Source organism: Camelus ferus, chromosome 10 (genome assembly GCF_009834535.1).
Source record: "Camelus ferus isolate YT-003-E chromosome 10, BCGSAC_Cfer_1.0, whole genome shotgun sequence".
NCBI classification, from domain to species: domain Eukaryota; kingdom Metazoa; phylum Chordata; class Mammalia; order Artiodactyla; family Camelidae; genus Camelus; species Camelus ferus.
Window position 1 is genome coordinate 62,548,867 of NC_045705.1, and position 16,197 is coordinate 62,565,063.

Below are 16,197 nucleotides of genomic sequence, written 5' to 3' on the forward strand. Positions count from 1 at the left end.
AGATTCCCAAGGCAATCATCTTTCTTTTCTTTTCTTTTTTTTCTTTAATGGAGGCACTGGGGGTTGAACCCAGGACCTCGTGCATGCTAAGCATGCACTCTACCACTGAGCTATAGCCTTCTCCCAACATACTTCTTTTTTTTTTTTCTGAGTAACAATGTTGTATTAGTTTCCAGTGTACAGCATAATGATTCAGTTACACATATATACACACATATGCTTTTTCGTATTCTTTTCAATTACAGGTTACTACACGCTGGGTACTTTTCATATGTTCAAGGGTCTTGCATGTTTCCTCTTCTGCAAAGTTTCTCTTCCTGCCTTTTGTCCATTTTGTTTTAAATTGGGCTTGCCTTTTCCTCGGTGATTAACAGAAGCCTCCTTTTCTGAGGAGGCTTTTCACTAGGGGAAGGCGAGGAGAGAGGAAGAGAAAGGGGAGATTAGTGCAACTTTTTGGCCTTAAATTTGGAGAACTCATTCACACAGCTCTTCCTTCAGGGGAAAGACAGGCAACCATTTCAGGTCTTCAGTCTCCTTTTGGACTCTCTGGGGCCAGGTGCAATTCTTTTTTTCTTTCTCTCTTTCTTTTTTTTCTTTCTTTCTTTTTTTTTTTTTTTTTTTTGAGGAGGTACTGGGACTTGAACCCAGGACCTCATACATGCTAAGTATGTGCTATACCACTGAGCTATACCCTCCTCCCATCTGCAATTCAGAATCTAGAATGTTTGGATGTTAGAGAGGTGACATGGTACATATATTGGATATTATATAATGTCTCAGTGGGGGCCTGGTCAGCCGCCATAATCAAGTACCTTAACATTTCTGTAGCAAAATACATGATTTTTCACCCCACACAGAGTATATACAGACCATGAACAGCCCCGCATCATTTCGGGTCAGGAATGCCACCAACAGAGTTATGAAAAACCCAGGGACACCTGGGGCTTCGGGATTGCAGCAAAGGATTGTGCAAGCATGTTGCCAAATAGCTACTGAGTGGCACTGTGATGATCCCTTTCTCTTAATCTCCCAACAGCCCCAGGAGGTTACTACTTGCGTCACCACTTATGTGGACAAAGGTCACTGAGGATATTAGACGTTAAGAGATAATATAACTGAATCACTATGCTGCACACCAGAAACTAACACATTGTAAATCAACTCTACTTCAGTTAAAAAATAAAAGTTAAAAAAAAAAAAGAAATAAAAAAGAAATCCAGATCTTTGGTATTAAGAGGAAGAGATAGAATTCAAACCCACACCCATCTGACTCCAAAGCTCATGTGCTTTCAACTCTGCCATGCTGCCCCCAACCCTATGGAGGTGTCTTCCCAACCTCTCTGCTGCGCAGGATTCTGGAGTTTAGAAACAGAGTCACCAACCAGAGGAATGGATCAAGAGGGCAGGATGCAGCTGGGAGCGAGTAGTGGAAGCTCCGTTGGCTGAGTCAGACCCTCACCCCAAATCAGTGGGTGTTGATTGCCAGAGCCTGGAACGCCCACCTCAATCCTCTGCAAAACTCCCCAAGGGTCCATCATACTTTGGCCTTGAGCAAACATTCAACTGGCTTCCTACTTGCCTCAATTTGAAGGCCTCTTTAGACATCGTGGGGAGTGGCACTGACTAGAGTTCTTACCCATCAGTGGGATTCAGAGGCTGGGACAGCAACAGTGTCTTCCAAGTATTTAAGTCTGGGTTCAAGCACCTTCACAAAGAAAGGTGGGAAAGCCTCATGGTGCCAGGCCACCAGCGGGGAGAAAGGGTGGCATAGAAAGTGGTAGGTCACTGCCCCACGTGCTCTCTCCTCCAAGTCCACTCGCCTCCTGGAAAGGTATCAGTGAGGTCTCCCAGATTGTTCAGCAAAGGCTTGGCTATCTCCTGCTCTGCATCACATGCTCATCCCTGAGAACTCCTACTCATCTGCTAAGACCCCTCCCAATTGTCCCCACTCTTTGGAGTCAAAGTTATTCCCTCCCATTTCTACTTTTCCAGAGCACTTTGCTCTGACCCCTAGGGTGGCATTTCTACCTGATCACGATCATCTGTGAGAACATTGGTGTCCACCACCGAGGCGTGGGGCCTGGCATGGAGCCCGGCCAACATCGAGGAGTGAAGGAAGGAATGAATAGCACCTCCCTGACTAAGGGTTAAGAGAGGCGGGAACATTAAAGGATTTTGAGCCACCTCAGAAGTGCCCTAGACATGACTTGTGGAGGGACATGTGAGGTGAGCGTATGACCGGAGAGCTAAGAATGTGGGCTTGAATTTAGAATTCAACTTGAAGTTGAATTCTGGCTCCACCTCTCAGAAACTGTGGCTTAGGGCAAGTCATCTCAAGTTTCCCTTCTAGAAAACTGAGACTTCAGTGGGCCCAGTGGAGAGTAATAGGAGAGCACATGCTGGATGTCAAGCAGGGACACACAGTAGGCATTCTGGGAACCCAAGTTTATTTCCTGAACTTAAACTCAGGGGTCTGGTTGGCCATGTGGCTGTGGGCCACCGCTAACGACAAAGTGGGTGGTGGGAGCGGAGGGGACTTTTGTAGCATGGGGTTGATAAGCACAACTGCTGAGCCACGGTTGGTCCCAGGAGACACTCTGGTCCCAGCCTAACATGCTTGGAAAAGGCTGTGTTTGCTTCCTAGGACAGGTGCCGGTGACTTCCTACAGCTTCTAGACGTCTGACGTCAAGGGGGGCCTTCTCTTCAGGGGGCTTTCGGCCACCTCAGGAAGGCGTCAGCCTCAGCCCTGAGAGCTGTGGGGATGTTCACCCCTTGCCTACACTTAAGCCTCATTCACCCAGAAACTGCTGCTCCAGCAACTCTCGGAGACGTTGAACCAGAATCTCTCCTGAGAGCCGGTGGGTGGGGACGGGCCCCCTGGAAAACCCTGCGTGGCCCAGCAGAGTTTCAGCTGCCACTGAAACCCAGAAACCCAGCCCTGCGCTCCACACAGAGGGCCGAGCTCTGGGCATCTTATTGGTGAATTTCACATACTTTACCCACCAGGCCCTGTCCTGCCTCTGAGCCTTTGCTGGTGCCATACCCCCTACCCACAATGCCCTCGGCCTCTTCTCACTTGTGGGAAGGAAGAGTGAATCTGGGGAACAAACTTGGATTTGCACTCTGGCTCTGTCAACTCCAAGTTCTGTGACTCTTGGCTGGTAACCACTTCTCTGAGCCTGTTTGTCAGGAAAACGCACTCCATAAGAGCACCTTCTCACAGGGTTGTTGTGAGGGTTCTGTACGATGAAGTCTATAATGCGCTCAGCTCAGAGGAAGGCTCAGTACATGTGGACCTGCTCCCTCTGCCCCAGTGAGACGTTTCTTGACCATCAAGGCCTGCCCCGAGGGTCACCTCCCCTGCAGTGACTTCCTGAACTCTCTCACCTCTACATACCTCAAGCAACGGTTCAAGCCGCTGTCTGCACTTACCGCAGAGAGATGGGATACAAGTCAGTTCTTAACACCTGGGCCTCCTGGCTGGATGCTGGGCTGAAGAAGGCAGGCCTGGGGCTCCCTCCCCTCCACCTCCCTGCAGCAGGGCCCAGAGAGGGCCTGGCCCCCGGCATGACTCAGCAAATACTGGTAGAGGTGAAGTGAGTTACAGAAACTTTCCATAGTAATAATGTTAACCAGGATTTGTTGAGCATATACTGTGTGCCCTGAGCTGTTTATCCATTGGTAATCAAGGCAGCCCAGGAAACCCTCTGTGTGGGCTGAAATCCTGCTTTGCCTCTTATGAGACTTTGTTGTTCTGGAAAGTTCCTCCATGCCTCTTGGACTCTAAATGTCCCCCTTTGTAAAGTGGGGATAATAATAATACCTTCCTCCGAGCATCGTGATGAAGACTAAAGAATTTAAGACTATTAAAAATTTGTGTGAGCACTCAAGAGTCATTGGCGGGGGCATTGATACGATTCAAGCAATTTTTTTCTTTGAAGTTAAAAATAGGTATTTTGTTCCACTCAACTGAGGCAAGACATCCCTGGTTAGGGTTTCAAGGGCACATACATTCATGGGACCACGATTCTTTCCGGGGGAGAAGGAGAGACAGTAGCTACAAGTCTACAGAAAGGTTTTTTCACATGTGCCATCATTGTTTAAAAAAGTGTTGTTATTATTTCCATCACTAAAATGATATATAATGCAAATATTACAGAATTTAGAAAATATAGTAAAAGAAAGGAAAAGACTTACCCATAATGCTACCTTCAAAGATAACTGTTGTTACTACTCTGGTATAGAATCTTCCAGACTTTTTGTTGGACAGAAATACTACAAACACACAGAAGTGCTCTGAGAGTGTTTTGACAACCTCTAGGCATCCCCACCACCCAGGTTTATGACACGTTCACATTTTTGCTCAGATCTATTTTAATAAGAAAGAAAACCATACAGACACTGTTGAAATATTTCCTTATCCCTCCCTCTCCGGAGCATTCATGCTCCAAAGTGTGATGTGTGTACAATTCTCCTCCATGTTTTTATACTTTTTTTTTAAATGGAGGTACTGGGGATTGAACCCACGACCTCATGCATGCTAAGCATGTGCTCTACCACTGAGCTGTACCCAACCCCCGCCCCATGTTTTTATATATTCATTACACAAAAATGTATCAGTGCCCCCTAGTTAGCACACGTGCTGTGTTTTCTAGAAATGATATCATACTGGACATGTTGTTCTGTAATTTATTTTTCTCACTTAGTGTATGTTTTCAAGGTCTGTCCAAGTGGATAGATATAGATCGAGTTCATTCTTCTCACTCAATAACTCAATCTAGAAATATAGCCCAGTAACTTTAATTATTTCCTGCTGGTGAACTGTTGGATTACTTCTAATTTTCTTTGATTATCAACAATGTCACAATGGAAATCCCTATACATGTCTGCATGTGGACATACCAGAGAATATGTATCTAAGGTGTATATATATATATATAGAGAGAGAGAGAGAGAGAGAGGGAGAGAAAGGTATCATTTTGGAGTCAAGATATCTGAATCTTCAACTTTACTGGCCATTTTTCATTTGCAGGAATATGATCCTCCTGTGTATCTCATTTACCACCTACTGTATGTGTATACACACATACACATCTATCATGTATATACATTTGTACTTGCTGACTGTGCAAGATTTTCTTGGGCACTTACTAGGACCAGGTGTTGGACTTTTGTGTGATCTTACTTCAGGCTCGTGAGGTTTTTATACCTGTGAGGTGAGGGAGGCAAGTCGGGCATATGAAGAGATTTGAGCACACGTTCTATGATAAGGAAGAAGCTGGTTCTCAAACCTAGGCTTGTTCAGTTTCAATCCAATGCTCTTTCTGCTTCCCCAAACCTGGTGGATGGTTCTACCCAAATCAGATTCAAGGGTCCCATCTAGGACCTACTGAATGGGAATTCTAGAGGAAGAACCAGACATCCAGCTTCTGCACTCAATGGTCTGAATTCTCACAGGACTTCGAGAAGATGGGGCCTGTGAAAGGCGAGTGTCTCTGGCCTGCTGGGCTTGCTTGGAGTACTTCTTTCCTGGTATCCCTTGGGATTTTTATTGAGCTGCTCATGATCCTTTGTGCTCGGAGGTGTTGCATCTTGCCATCTGGTAGCTGCAAAGAAGGCTTAATTTGTCACAGGAGCCTGAGCAAGCCTCGGGGATGGGACCCCAGAAGCCTCTGCTTGTAGAGGAACTCCTGTTGCCATGGCAACCGCAGTCCACCTCTCATCTCCAGGAACACTGGACACCATGTGTGTAGAGCCAGGGAAGGGAGTAGCGAGTTGTGAGTCTGAGGCAGCTCTGTGAAGCTTCCTAAGAAAGATGAGGAGGCAGGAGGAAAGCAGGCAGCCTTTGGGGAGTTGAACTTGTCCCTTTGCAAAGAAGAAAACTGAGGTACCCTCAGGGCCATCTTTATGCCAGTTATGAACGCATGCATAGTCAATAGCCAGCAGCCCTCCTATGTCCACACAGGAGGAAGCATGTCAAAGCCTCAGGGTAGGGGATAGAATGGCAGCTGCCATGTACCATATCTGCAGCATGCTGCATGTATTATCCACACACCCTTCAAAGCAATCTGATGTGGCCTGTGTATTACGCCCAGTGCCAGGTTAAAGCTGAAGTCTAGCAGGTTTCAGTGAACTTCTCAAGGCCACACAGCTGCTGACAGAGACGGGCAGCACCATCACCCATTGCAGAGATAGGTTCAGATCACTACTCTGTCCATTCCCAAAGTCCCCATTCAAAATCACGAGAAAGGAATTTCCGGAGAGTGGGGACTGTTAAGCAGATGCATTGGTGCTGGAGAGGCTGCGGACTCTCCCGCTCCCTAAATCATCCCATTTACACTTATCTGCCTAATACCTGCTCCGGTCCGCAGCACGTGGTCCAGGTTCAGCAAATGTAAATGGAACTGAATGCAGATCAGCAATAGACTCATCTCACAGCTTTCTGGATAATGTTGCTCACATGCCCTCATTATCTTGAGCAGAAGAGAAAGGGGGGCAGATCCGGAAATCAAACATAACCCAAAGCCAGCGGTGTTCCTTTGAGTTTCCTTTCACTGGAGATTATGATTTGTCTTTTCCCCTGCCTTGGTTTGGTGATGGAAAGGAGGGGAATTCAGTCTGGCATTCAGGGAGGATGTCATGCAGGTGAACCTCCTCTGCCGTGTGACATGGTGACAAAAGATAGTTACAAAGTTGGATTTCTCTGGCCTGGGTGACGGGGGTCCTTTGAGGGTGGGACTCTTGAAGTCTTGGCCATCACCTTTCTCTGTTAATCATGGGCTGCCTTAGCTCAAGCTGCTGTAGCAAAACACCATAGACTAGGTGGCTTAAACAACAAACATTTGTTTCTCCCAGTTGTAGAAGCTAAGAAGTCCAAGATCAAGGTGCCAGCAGCTTCGGGGTCTGGTCCAGGTCCTCCTCCTGGTTCTCAGACTGCCGCCTTATTGCTTGTCTTCATTTGTTGGAGAGAGAGGTCTTATGTCTCTTGTTCCTTTCTCCCACGATGAGGGCCCCACCATCGCATCCTCGTCTAATTCTCTCTCAAAGCCCCCACTTCCTCTGGCTGTCACAGTGGGGATGAGGGCTTCAACATATAGACGTTAGGAAAACACCAGCTTTCAGTTCACAGCCTGTGTGTTGAGTTTTCTCTGTGTCCCCAAGCCCTTCCTAGGTATGATGCGAGAGAATGAAAACAAACAAGCAAAAATCCTGTAAAATCAATTAAATAAGCCTAACACACCGAGTTGCTGACTTTCTCTTGGGTACCAAGGAGAGAGAAGTCAGGCCCAACCTTCCTGGGCTTGGAAAGTCCCCAGTGGGTGCAGCCTGGTCTCCTCACCGTTGCCGATCACCTCTGGGAGTGAGGACCGTGCTGTCCAACCTAGCCCCCAGGAGAGCCTCGGTCTCTGTAGCAAAATAAACTCAGCCCAACGGGGAGTCATAGCCTCTCCAAGTCCCTTCAAAGGCAGGACACAGCTGCTCCCTCTGAATCAAGTCGTAAGTTACTGGTGTGATCAGTGCTATGTTTCTTTCCAATTTTCATGGACTTACAGGTTGTTTTTTCCTTTCCGGTTGTTTTATCAATTGCGCTCCATCAACAACCTCAAGGGACTCTTTTGAAGAAAACCCTTCACTGTAGTCCCAGCATCCTCCCGCTCAGGGCTCCTCCCCCTAAACTCCCTGGGTCTACAAGTCGTGGGCCCTTCTTTTTCAAGTAACCTATTTCTCCTCTGGCCCCAGCATTGAAATAAGGGGGCTCAGGTGGCACTGGGGAGGGAGAGCTGAGCGGGGAGGGTCGGGGCAGCTCGGGGCTGGGCTGCCAGACGACATCCGGTCCTCCTTGTGGGGGCGGATGTCATCCCCGCCCTGGGGCAGGACGCTTTCCTCTTTGCTGCACCTCCTTAGAGTCAGGGGCCCTTTTGGGGAACTGGTCCCTGGGGCTTGAGGGCTGAATTGTGTCACCCTTGCTGGGTGGGCTGTCTAAGTTCAGGGCTGGCTGAGCATCGCAGAGTTGGAAGTAGTTAGGAGAACCACCTAGACGGTCAGAGCTCCCTGCCCTTCGCCCTTGGCGTGATCACTGAAGCAGAAACTGGGATGCTAGATTCCAAACCAGGAAAGTGGGGTGGTTAAGCATGCAGGCTTTGGAACCAGACAGCCTGGGTTCAAATCCCAGCTCTGCCATTTCCTAGCTGAATCCTCTTGGGCAAATTATGAAACTTTGTTGCACCTTAATTCCTCCACTTTGCGGGCTTGTTGTGAGAATGAAATCAGTTAACTCATCTAAAGTATTTCAGAAGGACCTGGTGTGTAAATGGACTGAATAAAATGTCAGCTATATCGCTGAGCATGCCAGGAGGTTTGTGGAGGGCACTTGGCATGTCTTGGGACCTCGCCGTTCCCCATCAGTAGCAATGGGAAGAATCACAGTGTCCTTCCTTTATCTCCCTGCATTTTGGACCCAGGATGCCCAAGATGGGTAATGGCTCTCATCAGTGTGGTTAGAAATAGAACACTAGGCACCCACCTGGCTGTCCCCCAGGACGTCCACTTGCAGAAGGAATGGCAGCCCAGCACCCACCCACTTACATTCAAGGCCAGGGACCAGTGGATATTTCTGGACAGCTCCGCGAACCAGCTCTGCCTCCTTTGAATGTCTAGGGCCTAACCTAGAGCCTGGGGGGCAGGACTTCCTTGATTCAATTAGCCCTTGTCATTCTCACTCAGGGCACGAAAGGCTGATCCGTGTGAACTCTATCGTGGTGGTCTCCAGGCCAGCAGGTGCACCCTGCTCCCAAAGCTTGGAGAGCACTGCAGTCCCCGGGGGCCTGACCCCAGTTCTGGAGAGGGGCATACCCCACTCCTGCCCCAGAGCAGCAACGGGGTCAGCTGGGAAGACCATTGCACTGGGAGTCCGTGGGCCTCAGTGTACCCATGTGAGGCTTAGAATCGAGTGGGCCTGACTGGCCATTAGACAGCTCATAAAGAAAATAACTACATAATTGCCTGTGGCTAGGGCTACAGTGGAAAAGCCAAAGGTGCCGTGGAGGCTAGAAGAGGCATTGAACTTGGGCTCCTTCTGGGCCTGGGAGACCTTCAGAAGTTCAAAGCCAGGCAGGGGTGGGGCAGGTGCTGGAGGGGAGAGAGAACTGTGTATCTTCTTCCTATTACTTATCATCCCATCATAGGCCCTGACATCCTCAAAAACTCTTTGTACAGATTTATTTATTTACTTCTTTAGGCAAATATTTTGTAACGTGTTGGTATGTTTTTCTAACCGATCCCCAATCCCTTTTAGACAATTCAGTTGTTTCCAGTTTGTTTTGTGTTTTTTTTTTCCTATTAGAAACAACGTGTCCGCAGGCCTTTTGTCTAACAGCACAGCACTGAGGGCCTCTCGCCGGGCGCTTGTTGCTCCCATTTTACAGAAGGGCTTCGTTTCTAGTATACTTATTTTTACAATTGCCCTCTGTTTTAGGCAAGCAGTACAAAAAGCCCGTTTAGGTTTTTATATTTTCTCGTTTTTTGCATGTTTACCTCTGTACCTTGTCTTATGTAAATGGAATCATACAGATGATTTTTCTAAGTACAGCCTTTTATCTTTTCCTTTCATCTCTCGTTTCCTCTCTCTCTCTCCCTTCTCACTCCTCCCACTGGCGTGACTCACCCCCCAGGACCAGTAACATAATTTGCAGGGCCCTGTGCAATATGAAAATGCAGGAACCCTTGTTCCAAAATCATTAAGAATTTCCATTCGGAGACAGCAGAGCATTAAACCAAGTCTGGGACCCTTCCAAGTGCAGCGTCTTATGATGTACAGGTCACACACCCATGGAGCTGGCTCTTCTCTGTCCTTCCACCGAAGCCCACCTTTTTAATTTACTCATTTTCATAACCTGCCCTGCGTTCCTCCACACTTTCCTCCACGTTCACATAATCATACCAGATCACAGGAGGGGTTTTTTGGGGCCATCGTTTTACAAAAGTTGTATCCTATTATATTTCCTTCTCCGCATCTTGCTTCTTTACTCAACACAGCATGGGAATCCCTCCAATTGGTATGAGTCTGGTTCATTCTTTATAAAGGCTCCATAAGATGCTATGCTGTAAATGGACCATCTTTATCCAGCAATTTCCCCAACAGATGGGCATTCACTCTCCTTCGAATTGTTGGCTATTCAAAAAAACTGTCATGAATATTTTTACATTCAGACATCTAAGTGTTGTAAAGTGAATTCACAGGACAGGGTAAAGATTCCTTTTCAGATAGATTTATTGCAGCCAAAAAAGTGAATCAAATTTAATGATGTGAAGCACACGGCCAGGCAAGGGCAGTAACAATGCCTAGGAAGTGCCTATCCTGGACTGGGCCTTCCATGAACCGAGGCCTGGATGGAAGGAGGGTAAGAGGTAACTTCTGCTTTTGTTCCTGCAGCACAGAAGTCAAAACACAAAAGCCAGGCTCCCTGGTTGGGATGGGGTATAGGAAAATGCCCGTGACCCAGAAGACAAACCCTTGAGTGGATCTGGCCTCGGCGACAGTTGTCCCTGGAGCTGGTGGCTCCTGCTCGCTGTTTCGTTCAGTCAGTCAATCAACAAACACTGTGTTGGGCACCCTGGGGGACACGGGGCTGACCCAGCCTCTGGCCCTTCCCTCCAGGGTTTTCTGGTCAGACAGAAACATGTGTGTCTTTGTGCATGAGAAATGGTTTCTCAGACCTAGAGAGAGGTGTCCAGAAGTGAGCTAGAGCCCCCCACATATGCACATGCAGTCACAACCACACACACACTTATACACAAAGACATATCCCAATCACACACATGCACTGCACCAGCATCCCAATCCTCCCATCTCCCCGGCCTCCCCTGTACCCAGCTTACATAGAAATAATGAGGGCTACACCAGAGCATGGGGACCACTGCTGTGGGAGCTGGGATCTGAAATCCTAACTTGGGGGCATCTGAATTCTTGCTCTGAATATAACATTAGCCGCAGAGTTTGTGCTCTGAATTCTGAGACATTTCCCCTTCAGGGGGTCAGGCTGGGCAGCCAACCAGGGAGTTGGTCAGGACAGGCAATTAAAGGCCTGATTATCTCTGTCTGGGTGATGGAGTAGCCCAGCTGGGTGCTTGTAGGAGAGCAGTGTCTGCAGAGTGTGTGTGTATGTGTGCGTGCATGTGTGTTTGCTCATGCTTGTGCAGGTGTAAGTCCATGGAATATTCTCAGGTAAGGCTAAGAATGTGCAACAGTCATGCCTGAATCTTCAGCCCCTGTATCAGTCAGGCCAGGCCGGGCTAGGCTGCAATTAACAAGTACATCTCAAAATCTTCATAGCTTAATATTGTAAAGGTTCACTTCTTACACAAAATCAAGTAGGGTCAGCATTCCTCTCCATCTTGCATCTGGAACCCAGGGCCTCTAATCTGGCCACAACAGAGCAGAAAGAGATAGAGGAGGCTTAATGCCTCTCACCTCCCTTGGCCTGACAGTGGGCACCTGTTCCTTCTGCCCAGACATCAATGGCCCCAACCTAAGTGCAGGAGAGATGCAGAAGTGTAGAGGAGCTACTTTGTGAGCACCGTGGTCCCAGCCATATCCCTCCTTTTTGTGCTTTTGAAAATTGGAATATCCCTGCCCTGCATGGAGCTGATTCCTTGGAGACAGTTCAAATCCTGGCCCCACCACTTGCTACCTGGATGGCCTCAAGCCACGTATCAGTCAGGGTCCCAAAAGGACACAGATGGCACACTCAAAATTGGAGTTTGAAGGGGTCTTATTTAGAAAAGGTCTATTTAGAATGGATAATGCAGTAACAAGGAGCTCAGAGCAGCTGAGCTGTCACCCCTCTGGGCCAGAGGAGACAAGACCAGGAAGCGATCATTGAGGCCCAGAAGGAGAAAGTCAAGGAGCGGGGACCCCCGGAGAGGAGCGATGACCTTCAGATGAGGGACATGGCCTGCCCAAAGGATCACACCAGGAAAGAGCCGAGGGGGATAAACACCAAGACTTCACTCTCTTCCCTTCCTCCTCTCTCTGCTGGGGTTCCCCATTGGCTGAGTCCAGCAGAAGCCAAAGGGCCCCAGAAGATGTTGATTTAGTCCAAACAGGTCAGCCTTCCAGGGCAAAATGGATAGAGACTCTGGGGACAAATGGACACTATCTGGCTTAGGCAATTGATTTCTATTCTTTTGGCTTCCCTTTCCTAATTTCTAAAAAATGAAAGCTAATACCTACCTCCTTGTGTCATTGAAGGAAAAAGGAATAATACATGCAACGGCCAGGCATAGAATCGGTCCTCTGTAAACATTAGTTCCTCAGTGTCTGAAAGCACTTTGCAGCCCAATGGTTTCCAGCCCAGGAGGTGTCCATTACCCTAAAGTCTGACATGAATTTCTCCAACAAATTTTCCAAACAAAAAAATATTTTTCTTAATAATTAATCCCATTTCTAGCTTCTTCTATATGTGAGATATTTTACAGGTATTGTCTTCTCTTAGCCTCACAACACTTTCCTAAGTGTTATTGCCAACAAATCGGGACTCTGGCTGAGAGCGCTTAGTAACCCTTCTGTGGTCACTCAGCCAGTAGGTGGACCTGGCCCCAAAGCCACGATCATTCCTTTCTGCTCTTCTCTGATTTCTGAGGATGTGCACACAATTAGTAGATGAAGTGGAGGATGCTGTAGCTCCCAAGCTTGAGAATTTCTCTACCTCGAAGGGAGATAAGTGCACCCAAGGTCAAGGACTGGGTCTTACCAGAGGCCCCATATGGCCACAGAAGGCTCCAGAAAGTGCCCCCAGCCCTGCAAGCCACCTCTGTGCCCTCCACGCCTGAGCTCACTCACCCATCACGGCTGTTGCTGGTTAATTGCAGGTCACCCATCTCCATCCCCCTCTGACCAGCGTGATACCAGCAGCACAGAGAGCCCGCCTTTGGAGCCAGGTGAGGAGACAGTCTTCCTGGGGTCCACAGTCAGCTTTCTGAGACCAAGCAGGTGGTCTTCTGGGGTGATGGGAAAGGGAAATGGGTTTTTATGGTACCGAGGAGGCTCCCAAACTCCAGACAACACTTCTCCTTCTTGACCCAATGCCAGAAGCTCCACTGCTAGATTCACTTTGAGATCTTTGAGCTACCAGCTTTGAGAGGCCACTGATAAAAATTTACATACACGTGGGCAAAATGTTCCAGCGAGCATTTTAAGAGGATTTGTTGAGAATAAGCTAAAGAACTCTTGGTGGAGGTGGTGAGGTTCCACCAGGTGGGTATTTTATTAACTCAACAGATATTTAAGAGCCAAGCTGCGCCCTAGCACTAGAGATGCCACCCTGGGGGAAAATAGGAGGTGGCTCCCCAAGGAGGGGCTCTGGGGCAGGGGGCACCAACATCCACTGAAGTAGTGCATCCTCAAACCCATTACCAACCCCATATCCAACCTCCAAGTTTCCGAGGTCTCGATGCTACCTCCACGGTAGCACCCTGAGAAAAACAGAGGGGCCTGAGAGGGGAAGTATGCCCTCTTTCACACAAGGGTGCCTCTGGAGGCAGAGGCAAGAGAGAAGAGTTTGTAGGGACTGGACACCCAAGCCTAACCCATCCTAACCTCTAGTCACCTTTAGCCCTACCTTCTCCTGACTCTAAGGAGGACCAGAGGTTCCGGGCATGAGCCAGCCCAGCTCCATTTTGCAGACTAGAACATATGGTCCAAGGTCATGCAGCAGCAAATCAGGAGCGGAGGCTTTGGCAGCTGCCCGCCCCACTCTCATCCCTGGGATCGGCAGAATCCGAATCTGCATCCGCTGAGGCTCAGCTGGTGTCTGGTGCTTCCAGGGGAGCGACTTGGGGTCCGCCTGGTGAACGGAAGCAGCCGCTGTAGCGGGACGGTGGAGGTCAGGCTCAGGTCGTCCTGGGAGCCCGCCTGCGGCGCGCTCTGGAGCCGCACGGCCGCGGAGGCCTTGTGCAGCTTGCTGGACTGCGGAGGGGCGCAGGGGCCGGAACCACCCTTCCTGCCGACTCCGGAGCTGCCACCTGGTCCAGCCGCAGGCAACGCCAGCGGGGCCCCGAACGCCACGCGGGCCGTGGCGCCCGCCGTCCTGTGCAGCGGTGCCAAGTGGCAGCTCTGCACCGTGGCGGAGCACCCGTGCAGCAGCGACGGGAGGCCGGCCCAGGTCACCTGTACAGGTACGAGCGGACAAACCCGCGCCCGCCGCCGGGCCCTGCCTGTCTGACCTCCCAGGCCTTCCCTCCTGTCCCCAGCTCTGGTTGGACCTAAGCCTCGCCCTCCAGACTACTACCCCTACCCACCACCAACGCAAATGCAACTGGTCCCCACACTGATGGGCTGCAGCGCCCCTAAGCCACCCCCGGTACATAAATACTTCAGGTTCCCAGGGTCCCTTAGAGCTCCCCAGTCCCTAGACCTGCTCCTCAGGCCCCGCCCGCCAGATCCCTAAGCCCCACCCACTGGTCGGAGGCTCTGCCTACCACAGCCCTGAGAGGATTCCTCAGTTCCCCCCGCCAGGGTACTAGCCCCTCCCACCGGCTCCAAGCCCCTCCCACAGGTATCTGGCACCTTCCCTGGTCCCTAGTGCTGACCAGGTCCTCATCGCTGCCCCCAGGTCACCAGCCCTGACAGAGTTCCCCAGTCTTGCCCACTCAGTTATCAGCCACTCTTACTGGGTCCACAACCTCAGGCATAACTCTCCTGCCCGGTCCTGACCATTCTCCTACCCCCTCCCTTCTCCTTCTTTCTCCCCCATCCACAAACTCCTTCTCCCATCCCCAGAAAATCGCGATTTGAGATTAGTGGGTGGTGGCAGCTCGTGCGCGGGCCGCGTGGAGATGCTGGAGCACGGCCAGTGGGGTTCGGTGTGTGACGACACGTGGGACCTGGAGGATGCCCACGTGGTTTGCCGGCAGCTGAGCTGCGGCTGGGCAGTCGAGGCCCTGCCCGGCTTGCACTTCGCCCCTGGCCAAGGACCCATCCACCGCGACCAAGTGAACTGCTCCGGGTCAGAGGACTATCCTTTGGGACTGCCTGGGGCTGCCGGGAAACGGCTACTGTGGCCACAAGGAGGACGCTGGCGTGGTGTGCTCAGGTAGGTCAGTGGGTGACGCTGAATCACGATGATTCAGCACTTACTGTAGGCCTACTGGGCGCCAGGCCTGCCGTGAGTGCTGGAGAGATGGTCCCTGCCCGTGGGAGGTCACAGTCCGAGAAGGACGATGAGATTCAGACAAATCCAGGAGAGATAGTGATAAATGCCTAAGAAAGGAAGTCAGGTGGAGTTAAGAGGCAGCAGGCAATCCAGAGCCAGAGGGTTAAGGCTGCCCACTTCCTGGAGTAGGTGGCATTTGAGGTCAGGCTCTTTCTGAGTGGGAGTTGGTCACCAGGTTCAGAGCAGCAAGGGGAGATGCAGGTGGGGAGGTTGGGAGGAGGTTGTCAGCAGTTCAAATGAGGACAGGAAGCTCTGGTCCAGCCAGTGCTTCTCTTAATGTGCCCAGGAATGGAAGGGAGGCAGGTCTTGTTCAGTGTATGTTCCGATTCAGTAAGTCTGAGGCAGGGCTTGACGTTTTGCATTTCTAACAAGATCCCAGGTGATACTGAAGCTGCTGGTCCGAGGACCACACTTTGAGCTGCAGGGTCAGCCAGAGCAGATGCGCAGATGAGAGGGGGATGCAGAGGCGGGAGGGAGAGGACACAAGAGCTGGACGTGATTGGCTGTGGGGATTTTGCATTTTGGGGTCGGGGCTAGTGGGGGTTTCCCCCAAAGGATCCTGACCTGACTCTGCACCCCTCCTACCCACCCTGCAGAGCACCAGTCCTGGCGCCTGACCGGGGGCGCTGATGCCTGTGAGGGGCAGGTGGAGGTATACTTCCGAGGGGTCTGGAACACAGTATGTGACAGCACGTGGTACTCACCGGAGGCCAAGGTGCTCTGCCAGGATTTGGGCTGTGGGACTGTGGCCCAGGTGCCCAAGGGGCTGCCCCACTCCCTGGCGGGCAAGATGTACTACTCATGCGAGGGATGGGAGCCCACCCTCTCCAACTGCTCCTGGCGGTACAACAACTCCAACCTCTGCAGCCAATCGCAGGCAGCCAGGGTCCTCTGCTCAGGTATCCCTCCTCCCCTCCCCCCTGCTCCCCCGATCCCCAGATCTGGACTAGGAATGCCACCTGAATCCACAGCCTAAGAACTCAC

General features: G+C 50.4%; 1 protein-coding gene across 1 annotated transcript in view; it reads left to right on the forward strand.

The window, feature by feature from the left end:
* CD6 (CD6 molecule) overlaps positions 1-16,197 on the forward strand; it is a 38,405-nt gene that overhangs the window by 12,415 nt on the left and 9,793 nt on the right. Inside the window, 5 exon segments of the mRNA XM_032489520.1 lie at positions 12,872-12,940; positions 13,826-14,176; positions 14,781-15,019; positions 15,021-15,093; positions 15,810-16,112. Coding sequence (XP_032345411.1) covers positions 12,872-12,940; positions 13,826-14,176; positions 14,781-15,019; positions 15,021-15,093; positions 15,810-16,112 — 1,035 coding nt within the window.